Source organism: Oryza brachyantha, chromosome 2 (assembly GCF_000231095.2).
Source record: "Oryza brachyantha chromosome 2, ObraRS2, whole genome shotgun sequence".
Lineage (NCBI taxonomy): Eukaryota > Viridiplantae > Streptophyta > Magnoliopsida > Poales > Poaceae > Oryza > Oryza brachyantha.
In genome coordinates this window covers 10,839,495-10,862,353 of record NC_023164.2, presented here as the reverse complement: position 1 = coordinate 10,862,353, position 22,859 = coordinate 10,839,495, and the positions used below count along the sequence as shown (strand labels likewise).

The 22,859-nt window shown below is 45.8% G+C and overlaps 2 protein-coding genes across 2 annotated transcripts; both read right to left on the bottom strand.

Annotated features, from left to right (window-relative positions):
• Nucleotides 1-13,462: 13,462 nt before the first annotated feature.
• LOC102700688 lies at nucleotides 13,463-14,894 on the bottom strand. The gene has a single exon (XM_006648554.3). The coding sequence runs from the start codon at nucleotides 14,607-14,609 to the stop codon at nucleotides 13,920-13,922; it is 690 nt and encodes a 229-aa protein (XP_006648617.1). The 5' UTR covers nucleotides 14,610-14,894; the 3' UTR covers nucleotides 13,463-13,919.
• Nucleotides 14,895-21,502: 6,608 nt separating this feature from the next.
• LOC102700773 (fasciclin-like arabinogalactan protein 3) lies at nucleotides 21,503-22,431 on the bottom strand. The gene has a single exon (XM_006647255.3). The coding sequence runs from the start codon at nucleotides 22,372-22,374 to the stop codon at nucleotides 21,736-21,738; it is 639 nt and encodes a 212-aa protein (XP_006647318.1). The 5' UTR covers nucleotides 22,375-22,431; the 3' UTR covers nucleotides 21,503-21,735.
• Between the last annotated feature and the right edge of the window lie 428 nt (nucleotides 22,432-22,859).

Here is a 22,859-nt window from a genome sequence, read left to right as displayed (position 1 = left end):
TGCACTCAGCCCGGACGAGGAGCGAAGCTCGACCCGAGCGTTTCCCTTGGTCCTCGGGCTTGGCTGGGGAGGCGATTTTGCATGCACGGAGCCAGGCCATGGAGGGCGTGCAGGGTACCAAACACGTCGACTGCATGTACAAATGTGAGCCAGACTTGATCTAGGTAACCAAACACATCCTTTGTGTTTGTTTCCCTTGATTTTACTATATAAAAGCTTATTGTCCTTTGTACCGAATAAGAGTATTTGTTGTAGAATATTTGCTCAGTCCGCTAGTCTGTTTCACGTACTAGGTGCATGGTACGAAAATCATGAAAGTATTATTTGCTGAGAATCATTAAAGTTGGGAATTTCTCCTCTTCTTATTTTGTCTTTATTTCTCTTAATCATTGTACAAGCAACTTATTCAAGAATGCATAGGCAAATGTCTCTGCATTATAGAAATAATATGAAACAAACGATTAGATTATTACGATAGATTATTATAATTTAGAACTCAAATTATTGTAATATGATAAGCTTTTCCAAGGTTTTTTTTCTCCATATCCACCGCTATTGAGTAGTTTAATAGTAATTATCGACTTGTCATCCATTACCTACTTCAGCTTATAATAGTCTAGCTTATAGTAATATGGCATATGGCATAGTAATCTAGTTTATAGTAATTATAATAATTATAAGTGGAAACAAATAGAGCCTGAAATAGGAACCATTATTAGTTTTTCCACGTACCAGCAAATTATGTTAGTACTATTTACAGTAATTTATTAGTTTTCCACGTACCAGCAAATTATGTTAGTACCATTTACAGTAATTTATGCATGAGACACTAGACATAAATCTCATTTCCATGCCACCGGTTACTCTAGTCCTAAGTCCGGACTAGGGTGTTGTTGTAGCCTCATAACAGGAATTTTATATTTTATTATAATTAGTTCAATCCCCAAAAAATTCCTCGAGAAATCCTACATCGTTGAGTACTTTTGGAGCTAACTCACTTCATCGGAAAAACTAATGTCGTAGAATATCTTTTATATTCCGGTTTTCACCGAAGCCGAATGTGCTTTCGCTTATGAGTACACGAATCCTCTACTGGTTCATTTCAATGTTTGTACCTTGTTTTGGAAGAACTGGTCTCAAACAATTAAAGAAATTCCTTAAGCTCCAACTTTTTTGTTAGGTGCCTCGTGTTGTGAACTAGTGTTCTGGATCTTTCGATAGGTTCTGATAATCTCTCGATTTAGTGGAGTTATATCACAACTTGATTTGGTGGAATCGTAGCACCACGTCTCCTTTGGTTGTCAACCGCGTTGAGAACGTTGACCTCATCAAGAAGGCTAATCCCTGGTTGTGAATTGGAGAACATAAATGAGAACAAGAAAGAACGCAACCAAATTGCAGATGAATGATTAAACTCATGAGTTGGGGTCTCATAAACCGAACGACGAATTTGTTCTAAACAGATTAATCTAAGAAAAAATCAAACCCTAACTATGGTGGCGCCTACTAATATATAGAGTTCAGGGTCATGCAGGCCCCCTTGACCTAACCCTAATGGACTCCGACATGATACATGGTCGAAAGGCCCAAAATTTGGTGACGCAGCACCGGGAAAGATTTTCAACATCAACTTGTTCAGACGATTCCTGTTGACTCATAATGAATTTGGACGTGGGACCAGAATCATTGCATAGGTTATCTTCTTAGCTTTCCATCCATATAAAGTCCATCCATATAAAGAACGTCTCAATCCAAGTTCATATGTGACCTAGCTACCCGTTTTAGTGCAGACTTGTCCTGGACTCCAAATCGTACTCGAAGTCGACTTGGTTTAGGTCTCCATCTTGATTTGGACGCTTCTCGCTGGTCCTCCATGCCTCTAAGTCCCTCCCTAAGTGTCTCCTTGCCCTCTCCATTATTCCTAATCATAATATAATCATTAGGTAGCAATCTATTCTCAAAATCATATAGAGAAGAACTTAGGAACAAGCTCACTTGTAAATTCAGTTGTCGTGGATATTGAATGATCAACAGAGGAGTGTTGTGTGTATCCGAAGGAGTGTTGTCCTTATCATCCCCCCTCTTGAATTAATGTCGTCCTCGACTCAAGTGCATATTCTTCTTCCATGTCTGTCTTTAAATCTAAAATGTTAAAAGTCGGGCTAACCCCAAACTCGAGAGGCAATACAAGTTTGTATGCATCATCATGAATGTTCTCAATAATGTTGAAGGACCATCAGCTTTAGACACCAACTTAGATTTTCTCAAATCTGGAATATTATCAACATACTCCTACAAAATGTTAGTGGCATCAGGAGGTATCGAGCTAGCTGTATTATCAAGAGAAAATTGAGCATATTTGCATATCAAAGAATAACAAATATCATCAGCAAAAATTTCATCAGGATCACATTTGGTCATAAGCATAACACCACCCTTCAATTTAATTCCCTCCATCTTAGAACTAGGTGAATGCTTATCACTTTTAGGTGAAAAACAGAATTAACAACCTGCTGATTTTTAGATTGAAGATCTTTCAAATTATCGGCTCAATCTTTATCGGTTTGTACAATTTCAGCAGAGTTCAAAGAAACCAAAGTAATTTTCTTTTCTTTATGTACAAAAGTATATTTATTACTTCTACCATAGTGTGTAGCATCATTATCATGTTTCCAAGGATGTTCCAATAAAAGTGAACAAGCTTGCATAGGAATCACATCACAATGAACATAATCAGCATACGATCCAATGGAAAACAAAACCCTACAAACTTGTGTTACCTTTGCTCGTCCCGAGTCATTTAACCACTGAATATGGTAAGGATGTGGGTGTTTGGCGTGTGGTCAAGCCAAGCTTCTTGACCAATTCAAAATTCACCAAATTATTACGTGTGCGCGATGGTTGTGGATGACAAAGAAACTTTGGAACAAATTATTGTGTTGCAACCTTTCAGGTTGCTTTACCTGTGTACTGAGCACCTGCTATGCAATGATGTTCTAGTATGCCATTGTATCCTTACCACCGAGGATTTCCCCGTCTCCATCCTTAGCTTCAACTTCTTCATTTTCATCTTAAACGTCGAAGGTGTTGATGTAGCCATCGTCTGTAGCAATGCATGCCCATTGACTAGGTGTTAACGCTAGATTTTAGCAAATCACCGCTATAGATTAATCTGTGATAAAAGACCGAATCGAATAGGAAACAGGGCAATCGAATGGAAGACCAGGTGGAATACAACTCGGATTCAACCAATGGAGTCCGGATCGGATAAGAAACAGAGTCCGATTGGGCCTAGAATGTTATAGATAGATTCGGGAATAATCAGTCAGTGTAATTTAATTTTATCTGTTAATTAGAGTTAGTTTAGATTTTCCTTTTAACTCTAAGGTTGTTAGAGTCCGATTGGTACTTGTGTGTTAGAGATAAAATCTATCTAGGAGTTTGTTATTTCTTTTTATCTATTAGGAGTTGTATGTCGTGTCCAACACGGTCTAGGCTCAACCCGAGGGTATAAATATGTATGCCCGGGGTCATTGTTTTTCATCTACACATCAATTAGATCAACTTCTTCGGCGCATCGCCACCCTCTTCCGAGGTTTCAACTCCCGCAGAACTTGGCACCTAACGCGGGGCTGCATCGCTTCGATCTGGTCGACCACTTTGGACGATCTACGTGGGTTTCATATTTGCTGTGTGACATATTCAATCTAGTACTGTCTCGGTTAGGTCCGATGTAGTAGATTGCGTTTGTCAGATGGTTTATATCAGATCAATGTATTTTACTCATTGTTTTATCGGAGTACCAACCGATAAATTACCAGTCATCAGCTCATTGGCTTGATAGCAATCCAGATCTGTTTAGTATCTATCCTGATATTGCTAGGTTTAATCTTGAACTGTCTTGGTTGGGTCCGATCTTCTATGATTATTCTTAGTAATCTGGGCTAGGTATTTTATAGATCTTGGTTGTTTGTCCGCCGTCTATAGCTGATGAATTTTGCCGATTTACATGCTTATCATATTTACATCAATAGAGTAGCTGATTGCTTGACTGCATTATTTTTATACCAATCGGCTTGCTTTAGTTAGATCGGCAGTTATTTATGTTGCATCAGCTTATGAGAATTACATGCAAATTGGGTTTAGCCAATCGTAACATATGATTTATTGTTTATTCCAAGTAATTCATCAGTTTATTTATTAGCCTTATAGATCTTTATGTTTCGTATAATCATATCGTGCTCGACTGCATACTGTCTTGGTTAAGTCCAATCTCTGTACGTCTAGTTCGATCTGGTTATAGGGGCTCGTCTGATCGACTAAGATTGATAAGTAACTTGGCGGATTACATTGGTCTAATATTTAATTCAAGTTTATTTATATCAAGTTTCTAGCCGATCCAAGCTTTTTACAGCCGATCGTTTATCCTATTGGCTAACTGTTGCAGCATCAATATCTGATCGACTAGATTATTAGTTACCTATCGGCTCAACAGTCGATAGGCTTGTTTTACTGCTTATCTTGTCAGTTGCAGGATCAAACTGACTGGCACACCCACGCATCATTCGAAGAATTTAGGTCCTGCACTGGAGCTGTCTAAGATTGACTCCTAGGCCTTCGTGTGTGACACGACAACGTTCACATTTTGATGTCAACACTAGGGCATTGTTTCTGCACATGGCCAAATCCATGGCATCAGTGGCACTGAATGCTAGGAGTCGTGCATCCCATCGAAGCGACGGATGAGGCACTCTTGGCCGGTACCAACGAAGAACTTCTACCCAAATCTGCAGGTCGTGGAAGTGGTTTTGGCGTGGCAGGAACTCTAGACGCAGCTGGTCGCTTGCTCGCTAGTGAAGACGTGTATGTGCTTGCCTTGTTCTTGACCTGCTGATCATGCCCATGCAATTCTATCTCTACAAGCATAGCAAATTGAAACAACTGGTTGATAGTCTTAAATTCTTTATAATCAACTATGTCCTGAATTTCGTGCCTCAATCTCGAGTAAAAACGACAAATTGAATACGCGGTTCCCTCCACTATGCCACATCACATCAACCCCTTTTGTAGCTCACCATAGTAATGCTGCACCAGTTTGTCCCCTTACTCTAAACACATCAGTCGGTTGCGTAAGTCTCTATGAAAAGATAGTGGGACAAATCAATCGCGCATCGCTACCTTAAGTTCGTTCCAAGTAGTAGGTAAAGCTCTATTTATAGCTAACCCAGTCCATCAAATGATAGAAAAGTCTTTAAATCACTAGAAGCTTGCCCAACTCTATGTTGCTTAGGCACAAGGTGGGCACTAAACTTCTGCTTTACCATTATCTCCCAATCAAGGTATTTCTCAGCATCATAATGACCCAAAAAAGATGGTATTTTAAACTTTAACTTAGCATAAGGACCATCGGGCACATGATTATTATTACCTTGTTGGCGGTGGTGTTGTTGATTGTGAGCGCCACCCATACCTATCATGTTGGTGCAAAGTCGACGTCGTAGCTATGCTTGCCGTGTAGCTTCCTCATCTACATTGTCGTTGGAATCATATACTGTGTGTTGTGGCTGACCACCGATGTTGCTTCTCTCCATATCTTCGTTGGTTGGCTGACGTGTCTCCAACGCAACCACTCGACCAGTAAGTGTGGACATCCATTTGTCCAACCTCTCCAAGGTGCTTCCGAGGTTGAGTTCAACGAGGGCATTAGTGACCCGCCTTGGTGACTGCCTGGTTCATCTCTTTATGAAAAGTCTCCACAATGGTTTGTAGTTGCTCTTGACTGACACGGTCCTTAAAATCTTGAGGAGTCTTATCACCTTCATAACCTACGACAGTAAACACAAAAGGATACAAGAAAACAGTGAATGTTATCCCTAATAATCTACTACTTAGGTGTAGTGATGCCTCTCAATCAACTTAGCAAGATGGTGTGCCTTAGCAAGCTCTTATAAAGTTCTTACTAGCAAAGCAAAGGATACCAGGAAGGCGTAGCTAGCGATTGCAAGGATCAAGTACCTGTGCTATTCAGAAGTAATATGTGGACCTAAGAAGGCCAAAATTTCAGTAGTGGCACACAATTTAATAACAGATAGTAATGTTAAATAAAAAATTCAAAGTTAGTTGCTCTTAGTTGCTGGTCTACTCGTGTACTAGATGGTCGTGGTTACCAGTACAAGGATGGTGGGATTGAGGATGACACTGGTGAACAACAAGAAAGGATGGACAAGGCAAGGTTCGGCGAGTTTTAGCAAAAATAGAAAACCACACAGGCTCAACGGAGCACGTCGTGAAGTCAAGGCACTAGTGGAAATCAATTTTCTTCTTTTCTTCTTTTATTTTTTTTGTATTTTTCTCTTCACCAGTACGACAAGACTAGACACACCACAAAGTTGCAGCTCAAACGAAGTTGATATGTGGCCTATGCAATTTTCTGAAGAAACTTGAAACAACGTGCTGAAACCTAGGAGCTTGGTCAAACAATTTTGTAGGCCAAATTTCATAAATCTGATTGCGCCAATTCCATCCCTTACAGAGAGGAATAGATGTATTTTTTTTCTTTTGTCCGGAAAGCTAAATTTTGCCTGATTCCGAGTCCGTATGAGAAAATATGGTTGTTTGAAGTTGTGGCTTCTGACTAGGTTTTCAAGAAGAGGTATAATCTAATCAGGTGATGGAATATGATGGCAGTGGGTTATGTAAATGTCACGCCCTGAGGTTTTCCCTAGCGAAAATGAATTAAAATAATGCATTAAAAATAAATTATTTAATTAAGTTTAGGAGAAAAACAATGTGTAATTTAATTAAATTAATTGAGAGCTTTTTGGATATTCTAAAATGTCCCAAGAGAATTTTAAATAATTAATAGGATTTAAGTTTGAATTTCAGCGAATAAAATTTGCTTAATTAAATTTAATAAAAATCTTAAAAAATTGGAGGCAACATCTTTTTTTCCTCCTTTCTTTTTCTTTTTTCACTTTTCCCTTACCTTCTTTCCCCTTTTTCTTTTCTCTTTTACCTTGCTCTTTCTCTCTTTTTCCCTCCTCCTTTCTATCTTTTTCCCTCTTTTCCTCTTTTCCCAGTCGGCTGGGCTAGCAGCCCATCTCCCGTCCTCCCCTCTCCTCTCCTCTCCCCGCCGGCCCAACAGCCCCGACCCACTCCCTCCTCTCTATCTCTCCCTTCGGCCTCCCCTCTCTCCGGCGTGGGCCGAGCCACGGCCCAACCCGCGCTCAAACTCCCCTTCGCCTCCCTCTCTCGGGACGCCGCCAGGTGGGTCCCACCTGTCGTGCCCATCTCCTCCTCCGGTCACGCCCTCTCGCTGCCGCGCCGCTCCCCTCCTCCGAAGGAGTGATGTCCTCATCACCTCATGTCATCTTGTTTGTCACCAGATATATCTACAATGATGCCTATAGGGTGATTGGACATGCATTGTTCAGTGTGAGGAACAGAGGAAGCACTCGATGTGAATAGTTGAGCATCTCTAGCAGCCTATTCAATCCACTCTTCATGGTAAACTTTGGCAATAACATGCAAGAAACGCCCTCCAACAACCTCTCCAACAGAATAGCCAAGCTATTTGCATATCTAAATTGTTCTTCTCACCGACTAAATTTGGTTAGTCTGCATGGGTTGCCAAATGAAGGGCCTCATCTGCGCATCTATCCCTTTCTCCATGACAGCTCCACTAATGACGACAACACCATCGACATGCCGATGCCTCCGCCTATTGGTCTTGCCCATGGAGGAAGAACGCCACCGTTGCTGCGTCTACCACGACCATCACCTCTCTCATCCATGCCATGAGGGGGATCCTAGTTCCCATCGGTGCGGCGAGGATGACCATCACTCCCATCCACAAAGAGGGCGGCCGTAGTGAGGAAGCAACGGCGGTGCCATAACAGGAGCAGGAAGGCTTAGTGGAGAGGAGGGCGCCATGGTACGAGGAAGAGGCTGTGGAGAAGAGGAAGTGGTGGTGGCACTGGAGCAGGAGTAGGAGGGGGAGCAGAGCAGTGGTTGGATCGAACCATCTTCATTGGCCTCTGAGCGTTGTCGCCGCCACCGTCGGTCACCTTACTTTGCCGTGATGTCATCATGAAGCCATCACCGTCACCCTTCGTAGCTAGGCTGACTGCTTCGGCCTCCACTACTACGGTGAGGTGATGGATGGGGTGGTTGGAGTGTACAATGGGGGAGGGAAAAATATGGTACCCAATTGTACGATGGAGGAAGAAGACTCATTCTAAGACTGACATGTGGTACCCATTTCTTAGATTGAGTGAAGTAGAGATGATGTTGATGTGTAAGGCAATTCTGACTCTCCAATTTTTTGGTAAACTGGCCATATAGATATTTGGAGAGATTGTTGGAGATGCTCTAAAGCATCTTGCCAGTTGGCTCTGCAAGTCAAAATTTGGCTATTCATGAGAAGACAAGCTTCATTAGATTTGTTATTTGGATGGCCAAATGTAGCCAGCCTCTTTCACTTACCAAAGGTGCGTTCCACCACTTTCTCACCCTTCCTTTCAATCTGCCAATCCCCAAACCCAGCTGTCCGGTGAGGTCTCTACCCAACACTGCCCCAGCGGTGAGGCTAATTATGGTTGAAAATGATACACTAAATCCTGACTGTACCACTCCATTTTTCTTTTTTTTGACCGTTTTAGCTGGTAACGGTAATTCTTGGAAAGGGAAATGGTAATGCATTTTTTCTAATTGTTTTGTTAGAATTATGTATTGGGTCGGAAATTACAGAAACTACTAGCCAACCCAAATTGATAAGAAAAATTCCGAAAATGACAACAAAAATTTGGAAAGCCCAATAAACTCTCAACCCGTCGACCCATTAACGCCCTAACCTAACTCCATCTGATGAGGACATCACTCTTTCAGGTAAACACAACAACCCTCCATTGACCATTCAAGGTCCAATTACAAGAGCTCGCGCACGACAATTGAATTTATAAGCGAGTTCGTTCCTAAGTTCTAGTTTGTGTGATTTTGAGAATAGATTGTTACCTAATGATTATATAGTGATTAGAAACAATGGAGAGGACAAGGAGACAATTAGGCAGGGACTTAGAGGCGTGGAGGACTAGCGAGGATGTCCAAATCAAGATGGAGGCCCAAACTAAGTTGACTTCGAGTAGGATTCAGAGTCCAAGACCAGTCTGCACTAAAACGGGTGCTCAGGTCGCATACAAACTTAGATTGGGACATTCTTTATATGGATGGAAATCTAGGAAGATAACCTTTCCAATGGTTTTGGTCCCATGTCCAAATTCATTACGAGTCAATGGGAATCATCCAAACAAGTTGACATTCATAATCTGTCCTTGTGCTGCGTCACCGAATATTGGTCCTTTGTGCTGTGTATCTGTTAACGCCAGATTTTAGCAAATCGCCACTATAGATTAATATGTGATTAAAGACCGAATCGAATAGGAAACAGGGCAATCGGATGGAAGACCAAGTGGAATATGACTTGGATTCAGGCGATGGAGTCCGGATCGGATAAGAAATAGAGTCCGATTGGGCCTAGAATGTTACAGATAGATTCGAGATAAATCAGAGTCCATGTAATTTAATTTTATCTGTTAATTAGAGTTAGTTTAGATTTTCCTTTAATCTCTAAGGTTGTTAGAGTCCGATCGGGACTTGTGTGTTAGAGATAAATTCTATCTAGGAGTTTGTTATTTCTTTTTATCTATTAGGAGTTGTATGTCGTGTCCAACACGGTTTAGGCTCAACCTGAGGGCATAAATATGTATGCCCGGGGTCATTGTTTTTCATCTACACATCAATTAGATCAACTTCTTTCGGCTCATCGCCACCCTCTTCCAAGGTTTCAACTCCGGCGGAAGTTGGCACCTGACGCGGGGTTGCATTGCTTCGATCTCCAACGGAGGGGTAACTCCATCGTTCCGCTGGGCCACGGTAATCGCATCGACTAGATTAGAACTATCTTGGTTTGGTCTGATCTTCTAATCTAGTTGTGCGATTGCTAGTTATCGTATCAGTTTCAACTTGGATCACTTTCGTGTTTTGAGTTGATCTGGTCGACCACTTTGGGCGATCTACATGGGTTTGATATTTGCTGTTTGACATATTCAATCTAGTACTATCTCGGTTAGATCCGATCTAGTAGATTGCGTTTGTCAGATGGTTTATATCAGATCAATGTATTTTACTCATTGTTTTATCGGACTACCAGCCGATAAGTTACCAGTCATCGGCTCACTGGCTTGATAGCAATCTAGATCTATTTAGTATCTATCCTGACATTGCTAGGTTTAATCTTTAACTGTCTCGGTTGGGTCCGATCTTCTATGATTATTCTTAGTAATCTGGGCTAGGTATTTTATAGATCTTGGTTGTTTGTCCGCCGTCTATAGCCGATGATTTTTGCCGATTTACATGCTTATCATATTTACATCAATAGAGTAGTTGATTGCTTTACTGCATTATTTCTATACCAATCGGCTTGCTTTAGTTAGATCGGCAGTTATTTATGTTGCATCAGCTTATGTGAATTATATGCAAATTGGGTTTAGCCGATCGTAACATATGATTTATTGTTTATTCCAAGTAATTCGTCAGTTTATTTATTAGCCTTATCGATTTTTATGTTTCCTATAATCATATCATGCTCGACTACATACTGTCTTGGTTAAGTCCAATCTCTGTACGTCTAGTTCGATCTGGTTATAGGGGCTCGTCCGATCGACTAAGATTGATAAGTAACTTGGCGGATTACATTGGTCTAATATTTAATTCAAGTTTATTTATATTAAGTTTCTAGCCGATCCAAGCTTTTTATAGCCGATCGTTTATCCTATCGGCTAACTGTTGCAGCATCAATATCTGATCGGCTGGATTATTAGTTACCTATCGGCTCAACAGTCTATCGGCTTGTTTTACTGCTTATCTTGTTAGTTGCAGGATCAAACTGACTGGCACGCCTGTGCATCATTCCAAGAATTTAGGTCCTGCACTGGAGCTGTCTAAGATTGACTCCCAGGCCTTCGTGTGTGACACGTCAACGTTCACATTTTGACGTCAACAGTATCGTGTCGGAGTCCATTACGGTTGCATCAAGGGGTGTTGCATGACCCTGAACTCTATACATTAGTAGCCGCCACCATAGTTAAGGTTTGGGTTGTGCTTAGATTAATCTATTTTGAATAGTTTCGTCATTCATTCAGTTTGTGAGACCCCAACTCGTGAGTTTTATCATTCATCTGCAATTTGGTTGCGTTCGTTTTGTGTTCTTTGATTCACAAGCAGAGATTAGCCTTCTCAGCAAGGTCAACTGCGTTTTTGACATGGTTGATAACTAGAGGAGATGTGGTGCTGCAATTGTGGGGCTCAAGGACGAGTTCGTTCAGAAGCTAGATCAAGTTGTGTCATGACTCCACCAAATCGAGAAATTATCATAACCTTTCGGAAGATCGGGAACCCTAGTCCACATCACCATCAGTCCATTATTGCACAGCATAGGTGCAGGCCACACACGCACTGTAGTCAGTAGCTCCTCCTCTTGACTTCTCTCCGTGAGGCCTTCACACCGCACTGGTCTGCACCATCGCGCCTTGCCATGGCCGTTGAGTCCGCTAGGTCGACATTGACTGTAGATTGTCCGGAGGAGCAACTGCAGCCCCACGAACTATTGCAACTCGCTAATCTAGGGCAACCGCCGGGGCTCTAGGCTAGCCGCCCTGACGAGCGTGTGCGACTATAGGAGCAGCACGACGGCCAACACGAGAGCCTCCTTGAGCTGTACATCTATTATATTGATTGCCAAATTTATTGTCAATTTGTTATATTGTTGTGTTTCTGTTGATTGTCTATGCTTAGTATGGTATTAAATGATATGATGTGAGTATAAATTGGTAATGTTAAATTATCATGCACTTATCCTTTTTTTAATGATATATATTGTTATTTGGACGAGCAGGCTTACCGACCGATAACGATAGATTTCCGTTCCGATGGTACCGTTTTCGGAATTCCGACAATGCTGATATCGTTTCCGTTTCGGTCTCTACCATTCCATTTTCATTTGCAAACAAAAAAATGAAAATGGAAATAAGAGAGAATTTTTTGACCGTTTTTATCCCCAAGGCTGATGACTCATCTCTGCACCAACATTTTTTAGACACCGCCTCCCCTCGCTTTCGATGAGCTTCTGTGGCTCTTACTAGCCATTGACTCCGAATTCCAAGAAGAGCAGCTGTGTGGATTTAGAGGCAGTTGATAGGCTTGGCAAATCTCCGCTTGGGCGGGGACCTGCCCAACCGTGCCAGGGGAGAAATTCCTCCCCATGGGGATTCGGGGTTGGGGCCCCGAATTATTCTGTTAGGGAATGAACTTCACCCGTGGGGCTCCAAAATTACAAAAAATACAAAATTGGTCTATTTCCCACTGAATCGTTGATTTAAGTTTATTGGGCCTTGGCCCATTTAAACATTAAACCCTATCCTCTCACCTCCTCTCATCTCTCTCACTGACGCACACTCAAGTCTCTCTTACTCATTGAATCACGCACACATGCCTATGCTTGCACCGCCGCTTCCTTGCTGGCCCCGCACGCCGCTTGCCATCTGCGCGCATCGCCTCGCTGCCCATGCACGCCGCTGCTTGCCATCACCCTATGGGCCACCACGGTAGGCTAGCGCCGATGCCTTCTCACCGCTGCCTGCCACCCCGCGCCCAGGTCGGCACTGCCGCTTGCTCGCCCAGCCCGCGCGCGCTGCCCACGGATGTTTCGGGGCCAAGCCTAGCGCTGGAAGGAGGGGGGGGTGGGCAGTGGGGGAAGAGGTCACGGTCGCCTTCGCCAACCAGCTCTTGCCACTTGTACTCTGCCACCCAGATCAATGTTGCCTCTAATCACTCAATTGTTCCTCCAACTATTGAGAGTGCCGCCACCTCCACCTACGGGCTGTCGGGCTGTCACTGCCCGTTGTCTTGGTCCAGTTGCCACTATGCCCTCCTTGCTTGTTGCGGGTAGCAGCCTAGATCTGTACTTTTGGAGTGGCACCACCTCTGCTTGCCATGCTCCACGTACATGCCACGCCTTCCTCGCATGTCGTCGTTGAGCCTCGCTTGTCGCTCCCTATCGCTGTCTGATGTCGTCGGTGACGGTAAAATGGGTGAGGAGAGATGCTACAGCAGGGGGATGTAGAAGTTCGGTGAGACTGACACATAGGACCCACATATTAAATTGGAAAGTGTAGTAGAGAAGTTGTTGGAATGAAAAACAAATTTGGCTCCATTTTTTTTTTGGCAAGGTGGACAAATTGTCATTTAGAGAGCTAAGAGCATCTCCAAGAGGGGTCTAAAATTGATTCCTAAAACTAAATATTGGGATTCAATCTAGAAAACATGTCTCTAATAGGTTCCCAAATATTTACACATGCTTAAAATCAGCTATCTTGTATTCCCAATAATTATTTGTCATGGGGCTTCTTTTGGAGGAGCGTGTAATTTTTATGTTCAATATTTTTTGATAGACCTACAATATTTTGGAGTAAAGTATTAGTATTATCTTAGAGATTCTCTAAGAAAAACAACTCTATTGGACATGCTCTTGATGCAATAGGAGGGTGTCCGTCTGTTTATTCTTGACCGATATATGGCCTGCACGCTTATATCTCCCATGGGCTGCCGTGGAATTGGCAGGAAGAGGAAATTGCAAGCAGAAAGCCACAAATCATGTCAAGGGAGATGGCGGAGGTCAGCAGATGAAGGCTTCGGTGTACAATCAAATCCATAATACCACGCACTAAGACTTGATCTGTACACGAGAAATATTCAGACAGACAACGAGAACACGGCCAGTGACGTCTCTCTCGATCAGATCATAATGCACACAGGTTGAGAAAGGTAATTATGTAAGATGTATTGATCGATTACTAGGGGACTCATCAGCAGCCATGCTTGACGGAGCAAGCCACCACCTGAGCCCAGTGCCTCAACCGTGTCTTCATCAGCTGAGGGTTGTCACCGGGAGAAAAGATCGTCCATGCGTCGGCGGGGGCTGGGGAAGATGACCCGTCGGGGCTGCGGGGGATAGATGTGTCAGAGACCAGCGTGGACGACGACGACAGCGCCGCCGTGGGGCTCACGGCCGCCGAAGTACTAGCACTTCGCAGCTTGGGGTCGGAGAGCTGCCGGTTGACGGCGAAGTAGAGGTCGAGTGCCGGGAGGGTGTCGCAGAGGTCGGTGCCGCCTTTCTCCTCGTCGAACCCGAACCCGAGCTCAAAGGAGCCCCTCAACTCGTCGAGGTCCTCATCGGTCAGGCATCGCTGGGCACGCTCGTCGACGGGACTCCTCCCCAAACCTCCAGCTTCGTTCACGGCCACCATGCTGCTGCGCCGGAGTATTTGCCGCCGGCGTTTCTCCCACTTGGCCTCCCTGGTGGTCTCCTTCATGGACAGCTGCTTCGACAGCAGCCGTCGCTGCTTGATGTTTCCGGCGGCCACTGCCGGGTGGTGGTGGCTGCTCCATGACACCTCCTGCCGCAGGTCATCTCGATCCCTGTCGTCGTTGCTGTCCAACGACGAATCGATGTCGACGCGCAGCTTGCTCATGGCACGATGCTCGTCGCTGTCCATCTTGATGTGACCGATCCTTGTGATGGTCTCTACTCTAAATTAATGCGTACATACATATATGTACTGTACCTATCCTCCTCTGATGAATTGGCGGCCGACGTAATATATGTGAGACCGTGTACGGTGCATGCAGCTGGCTGGCGCCGCCGACATTGAGCCCGACGGTGCAGCTAGCTAGCTGCGGTGGTCGGAGGAGGGAATAAGACGGCCGGGGATGAGGGTCTCCTTTGGCGATGGAAGAGGGAAGGGGACGGAGACCCTCAGAAAATAGGCGCGCAATGATCGCCATCTCCTAAAGGCAGAGCAAAGCAATGCAAACTGCAGCGGTTGGGAGTCAGGACAGATGTGTCTATGCATGGACGACTCAACGAAAGCCAGCTCCGTCGTGCAATCCCCACCGCTAGCTGGTTACCTGCATTGAGCCAAATTTAGCTCGATCGATATGACACAGGAGCACTAGCTTATAACAGACAGCCTGTTTGGCAACAGCTGCCAGTCTGTGAGTGACGGAGTCCCCGGCTTCAGTTTGTAGGGTTCCCTCTCCATGGGATCTTGCAACGAGAACATCCTGATCAGGAATGTGCGTGGGCTCAACTCACGTGCCCGTCGCCTTTCTGTGTGGGATGTTGTGCGTGGGATGTTGTGCATGACGAGTGTGTTTCCCTTTGTATTGTTGAAACTAAGTTGGGTGTGGTTCCCTCTCTCTTTGTTTTGGAAATGCTAGGGCCTGATTTCGACTTTTACTTCCTGCCTGCGGTTGGTCGGAGTGGGGGCGTGTTCTTGGCTTGGCGCCCGTCAGTGTGGGTTGTCACTGATGCTCGGCTTGCAGATCTCTCTCTTATCACGAAGGTTCGGCACTGTGCGGATGCTGTTCCTTGGTGGCTCTCTGTGGTCTACGGTCCCCAGGAGGGGCCTAACAAGCTTCGCTTCCTCGACGAGTTGCATACCTTGCGCTCCTCTCTCACGGGGCCGTGGGCAGTTGCAGGCGATTTCAACCTCATTCTTGAGGTGAGGGACAAGAGCAACCCTAACCTCAACAGGCACATGATGGGGCGTTTCCGTCGGTTGACTGATGAACTCGACCTCTGCGAACTTCCCTTGCGGGGTCGTCGCTTCACCTGGAGCAATGAGCGTGCCATGCCCACTCTTGTCAAGCTGGATCACTTCTTCTTCTCTCCAAAGTGGGATGAGCTCTTCCCCTCCTGCTTGCTCCAAGCGCCTCCTCAGTCGCCTCGGATCACTGCGCCCTTCTGCTTCATTCTTGTCTCCTCTCCCCAAAAGCCCATCGCTTCTGCTTCGAGGCCTTCTGGCCCTCCCTCGATGGCTTCCTTCAAGTGGTGCAGGATGCTTGGCACCCGCCTGTCCACCTTCCTCCTCTCACCGCACTAGCCTGGTGCCTCTCTAGCACGGCTAAGAGTCTGTAGAGCTGGAGCGATCGCCACGTTGGTAGTGTCCATCTTCGATGTGGCGGAGGAGAGCCGCATCCTCTCCCCTCTAGAAGCCTGGCTCAGGAGAGATCTGAAGCTTAAATGCCTCGGTCTTGCCTCTCTTGATCGTACCTTGGGTCGCCAGCGTTCGCGTCTGATCTGGCTCAAAGAAGGGGATGCCAACACCAAGCTCTTCCACCAGCACGCCAGAGCTAGGAGGAGGAATAATTTTATCTCGCGTCTCCACAAAGGTGCTTGTTGCGCCGCCTCTCATGAGGAGCTGTAGGAGCTAGCCTCCTCTCACTTCTGCGACATCATGGGTTTGAGTGTCAACCACGAGCTGGTGCTGGACTTGCAGTTTCTTGGTCTGCGGTCCGTGCCGTTGGACGGGCTGGACGACCCCTTCACCGAAGAGGAGGTGTGGACGGTGGTTAAATCCTTGCCATCAGACAAAGCCTGGATGGTTTCACGAGTCGTTTCTACAAGTCTTGCTGGCCTGTGATCAAGGCAGAGATCATTGTGGTGCTCAACTCCCTAGCCTTGGCCAATGGTCAAGGGTTTGATCGTCTCAATGATGCTCTTATTGCCCTTCTGCCCAAGAAGGAGGAGGCGATCGATGTAGGAGACTTCCAGCCGATCAGCCTCATTGACAGCTTTGGGAAGCTATTCTCAAAGATCCTTGCCACCCGGTTGTCCCCCCACCTCGATGCCCTAGTCGAGGTGAACTAGAGCGCTTTCATCAAAGGCCGCTCTATCCACGACAACTTTCGCTACGTGCAGCTCGCGGCCAGAGCCCTCTACGCCAAGCGCACTTTTAGGCTTCTCCTTAAGGTTGACATCACAAAGGCCTTTGACACGGTTAGCTGGCCCTTCCTTTTGGAGGTGCTCACCCACCTAGGGTTCAGTCAGCGTTGGCGTGACTGTATCTCTGTCATCCTTGGCGCCTCCTCTTCCCGTGTGTTGATCAATGGGGTGCCCGGGGCTCGTTTCCCTCACCAGCGGGGCCTCCGCCAGGGGGACCCCCTTTCCCCCATGTTCTTTATCTTGGTAATGGAGATGCTCAATGCGTTGCTCCGCAAAGCTGCGGAGACAGGCGGTCTTCTCCCACTCAATGATCGAGCAATTCGGCATCGGGCATCCCTCTATGTAGATGACATAGTCATGTTTCTTTCCCCCATTTGCCAGGACCTGGAGTTCGTTTGAGGCATTCTCTCTGTCTTTGGTTCTGCTTCGGGCCACCGCACCAACTTCTCCAAGTGCTCGATCACTCCAATCCGTTGCTCGCCTAGTGAGCTTGAGCTGACCCGTTCCTCTTTCCCCTGCAGGATCTCCGAGTTTCCTTGCACCTACCTTGGCATCCCTCTCTCGGTCTGCAAGTTGCCAAAGTCAGCGTTGCAGCCGTCTTCCACCCTGGAAAGGCCGCCTCCTCTCCCTTGTCGGTCGGACTGTTCTTGTCCAATCGGTACTCTCCTCTATCCCAGTCCATGTGGCGATGGCAGTCGGCTTGCCTGGTTAGGTGGTGAAAGCCATTGACAGAAAGCGACGCGCCTTCCTTTGGACAGGCTCGGACTCGGTCCATGGTGGTCAGTGTAGAGTGGCTTGGACGAATGTCTGTCGCCCAAAGTTGTTTGGGGGATTGGGCATTCCTAACCTGCGTATAGCTGGTTTTGCTCTTTGCCTGCGCTGGCTCTGGTTACAGTGCTCGGGGCACCCCTACTGGGCTGGCCTCAAAGCCCCCCCGTGCGTTGTGTCTCTGACATGTTCGCTGCTTCCACCTTTTTCTCGCTTGGCGATTGGGAGATTACTCTCTTCTGGTCAGACCGGTGGATCGGTGGCCGTTCGGTCGCCTCTCTGGCCCCGCTCTTGCTTCCCGTAGTCCCCCGTCGGATCCGGACCCTGCGTTCAGTTGCCGCAGGCCTCGCGAACAACTCTTGGATCTCTGACCTCCGCGGGGCGCTCACCGTTCTGGTCATTGGTCAATTTCTCCTTCTCTCGGATGCAGTGCATCAGATCCAGCTGTCGCCAGGGTCTCACGACCGCCCCTGCTGGAGGTGGACTAGCGACCATCGCTATTCAGCGCGCTCGGCCTACCAGGCTTTCTTCTTCGGTCAGCAGCTGCTCCCTTGCGCTGATCTTCTTTGGGCTGCTAAAGGCCCAACAAAATGCAAATTCTTCCTTTGGTTCGCCTTTCAGTGCTGTTGTTGGACAGCGGACCTCCTCCTTAGGCGTGGCATTGATTCCCACTCCGCCTGCCCCTTCTGCGCCCAGGATTCTGAGACAGAGAACCACATCCTTCTAGACTGTGTGTTTGCTAAACAGCTCTGGTTTCGGGTCCTGACAGTCGCAGGATGGGCTTCCATATCTCCCCCTAGGGGCGTCTATCTTCAGGACTGGTGGCATTCATCGAGAGCCCTCCTTCCGGAGCATTTGAAGGCCAGTTTTGACTCCCTTGTCCTCCTCGTCTCCTGGCAGATCTGGTTGGAACGCAATCGGCGGGTTTTCGATCATGAGCTTTCTTCCCTCCAGGATGTGCTCAAAGCCATACGATCGGAGGGCCTGATGTGGTCCTCCGCTGGGATAGCACCCCTTGGCGCCATGCTGGGAGATTAGGTAGCGTGCTAGCATGTGTGTTTCCCTCTCTTTTTTGGTTTTTCTGTTGGGAGATTAGCTCTTAGCGCCTGGACTCTCCCCCCTCGGGTTGTTCCTCTTGGGGTCTCTTCTAGACGCCGTTCTGGCCATATGCGTTGTGTTTCAACTATCTTTTCCTTCTAATATATTGACATGCAATTCTTTTGTGCGCTCGAGAAAAAAGAGTATAAAGTTGGTGGTGGATTAGTAGTTTGATTATTATGGCCGGTCTCTTTTCTGGCAAAACAAACTAGAGTCATAATGAATTTGGATGGATCAGATTTTCGTTTGATTTATAGTCAGAGGCGCAAGTCCTCCCAAGTTCCATCAGGATGGATTCAAACCTTGGTGCATGAGCTCCCAAAACTTCATCACATACCGAAGGTGCTTCCAATCTCTTATTAGGGTGTGTTTGGTTGGTTGGAATTGTTAAAAGGGAATGAAAGTTTAAAAGGGATTCGGATTAGGTGAACTTGCTATTATTACTACAACTTTGGCAGTAGCAGCTGATCTAGCCATTCAACAAGCATCGGACGTGCATAAAACTAACGATCCTTTAGTCTCTGTGCTTCGATAGTGCAGCGGCAACAGAGCGCTGGCAGTAGAGCAAACAAAGCCGGAGAAAGCAGTGGGTGAATTATGAGAAGGGCAGTGATGGATTTTTAGCCTATGCGTGAACATTACTTGGTTCTTGCATGTCACATAAATAATAATTAAAAATATATTAAATTGATAAGATAGATTAACATATTATATATCACACAATATAAAATAATAGTCGTAAAAAAGAAAAAAATGAATTAAAATAAAACTTGTATGCGCACATTCACAACTAAACGGTCCGGAGAAGTTGTGGCCCAATAACGCCTAATAGTTCTTCCAAAAATGGCTAAGTGTTACCGTGTCCCCCTGGGCCTAGCTGGCTAGCGCTTTGAGCCCGGTGTTGGCACAGTCAACACAATGTTAGAGAGGAATATTACGATTCTATGGTTAGCCCAAATGGTAACATAAATTTCGTAATTCCCTATAATTTAGGGTATCAACGGTGTGTCCACAATATATGCCAATGGCTGATTTTTATACCGGCGCTATCTGATTACACCTAGGGCACTTAATGCGCTATTAAGCCTATGCCTAAAATTTAAGTAAGCCTGATTCACTAGGTGTTAACTACTCGACTGTAATGATTATGGTCAAAAGGCATTATCACCTCCTTGGGCAAAATATTTTTTCAACTACCTGTTTAAGGAAAACATGGCAACCTGAGCAAAATCAATTAGAAGAGAGCAACCTGGCACCACTCAGGTCCGGAAGCACTCTGAAGAGTGTTACTCGAGCCAGATACTCGATATTTTTGGTGTGTCTTTAGGTTAACGTCCTTCTTAGACTCTATGTTTAATTATTGCGCATTTAAGCATAGAGTCGGGAGCTACAACCATTCGATGCACCTAAATGTTTATACTGTCTTTGTTAGACTCTATGTTTAAATTTCCTATTTAAGCAAGGAGTCAGGGGCTATACCTAATAGCCTCCATAGCCTCTACATATCTTTTTGGATGTATGTATCTTTTTCCTTTTCTTCGGAACCCTCCATAGCCTCTACAATTATCTTAGAGTACTCGGGGAGCACTCGAAAAACACTGGGACAACGCCAAGCATATTATGTGAAGATAAACCTGATGGTGAACAATCGACACAGATGATTTGCGTGGCTATATAAGATTCCGTGGGCTACTGTGGGATACCTATACTAGGAGTATCCATAATTTGTACAGGTAAGTATAGGTTAGAGGGTAACAAATAGAAAGGCAATCTTATCTGTACCAGATTAATTAAGGAGTTTGGTAATATATGGATTACATGTTACAAATACCGAACCCTACCGTATGTGGGCCGGGTAGATCTTAATCATATTAGATTAGAACTCTATCTGTAAGCTCTACCCCTACTATACAAGGGGTACTAGGCACCTCCCAGGGGACACATCTACATACCACCAAATACAATGCCAAGCAGGATCAACATATTATCTCGCCAATTGAGAGCCCGAACCTACGTAAACCTTGTCTTCGTACTAACCATCATTCTTAACACCTCGCTAGCCACCCCATATATTATTGCTAACCTACATAATTGACACTATGATGGATTATATAGCCCTAAACCCTAAACCCTTGCTAAACCCTAATATAAAAACATAATTAATTATGCAACCTACGTATTTCGCAAGTAGTGCATACAACCACTACCTTGCAAAATAGCTAATACCAGTAGTAGAGGTTAATACGCAGCCTGTGAAAATACATCCTCACAAGCAGTGGATAGGTTGTGTCGTCTGTAAAGATGTCCTTTCGCATGTGGCTACCCATTCCATTATCGTCGGCTGTCATATCCGTCTATAAAAAATTGTTTTGACCGCATATGAAAACTATTTGAGAGTAGTGAAAATAGATATAGTCGTGTTCGCCGTGTTTCGATGGAGCCAGGGGAGGAATGAATGGTCGGGCTACTATTTCTTAAGCCCTAGGCTTAGCTCTATAATCCCACTAATACATTATCAATTTACTATGTAAATTCTAAAAATTGCAAAGCACATGCTAACTCAGCCCTATACATGATCAGTTCCTAGTTTTATCCTTGGATCCAGCACCCAATTGTAACTGAAATCTCTCACATCTCTGTCTCGTATCCTTTTTTGTGAAGTGTTGTAGAGAAGATTGGTTTAATGGTAGCTCACAAAGTTAAATTAAGATTAACTAATTAGATTTTATAATCTATGTTGATACTTATGATTTTTTTTAATCGAACATGTAGCTTTTTTTTACGTGGGAGTTTATAGAAAGTGTCCGATAAGTATGGATATAAATCAGTAGTAATACTAATACAAAACTCTGTTGATCTGAAAAAACCGAACTCCAATTACACTGGGGTACAAATTAAAACGGATAATTAATTGTTAAAAGAGGTAATGCGCCGTGGCATTCCAGCTAGTTGTGCGTGGTTCTTGTGCTATCCAAATTAAGATGTGGCGGCTTCGACGACGAGAGAGTCGTGGCCGGTACGCCACCACGTTACTTAGGGACGGCGGTTGATGGCGTCGGTGCGGACTTGGCCGTCGCTTCATCGACCGACTTGGGCTTCAACTTTCCCTTACCTCCCTTTGGGCGGCGTCCGCCAACCGTGCCGCCAAGGCCGCCGGAGCCCCAGATCTCTGGCGGCAGGATGGCCTCGCTGACCTCCATGATGGAGATCGCGTAGGGGCGCGCGGCGACGACCTTGACGAGCTTGGAGACGCTGGACGCGCCGGTCGCGCCAAAGTACATCTGCCCGTCCTCAGCCTTGGTGTAGTTGACGAAGCCGAGGCGCTTGTCAGAGTTGGACAGCAGGGTGGGGAGCATGGCGGTGTGGCCCTTTATCTCACCGAGCTGGATGGGGTCGAAGTACTTGAGGAGGACGTGGTTGGCGAGGGCCAGCCGCTGCTTGTCGGCGGGCAGCGACGCGATCGGCTTCACGGCCTTGTCTGGGAGGACCAGCAGTGACGCCGACTTGAGCCTGTTCGCCTCCTCGCCGACCTTCGTCTGCGTCAGAAGTTTCGAGAAGGCGCCGTACTGGGATTTGTCGGCGAGCATCTGGGTCACGTCAAAGGCAGCGAACGCCGCCGGCGAGGCAGCCGTGAGGAGGAGGAGCGGGAGCAGGATGTGGGCAGCCATTTTGGTGCTAATTAAACGGCTAAGTAACCGGCGGTGCGGTGGCGAGTTCTGCAATGGCGATCAAGGTGCATGGCTGGCTATTTAAAGACCGCGAAGGCTGCTATTTCTAGGAGAAGAATGAGGGCGTCGTCTCCTGTGCTCCTGCGCACGCCGCGCCATGAATTCGTGGCTGCTCTGCATGTGGCTGGTTCCCCTCGGTCTCCGCTTGTCTTTCCATTTTTATTGACAAGTGAATGCATTCCCGTGTGGTGTCGTGTTGTGTCGCGTCACGCCTGAAAATGAAAAATCGAACAAGGCCTATTTGTTGAAAACCGAAAAGGGAAAACAAAATCTATGTTCGATCGATCCTTACTGTTGGATTTGCACTAAATGTCCTGTTCAAGCCTGCGGAGAAGGGGAAGCTCCACCGACTTTCCATTAACCAGTGGTAGGGACGTTTAAATTCGAGGCAAATTAAAAAAAATATTTAGAAATAAAAATATATG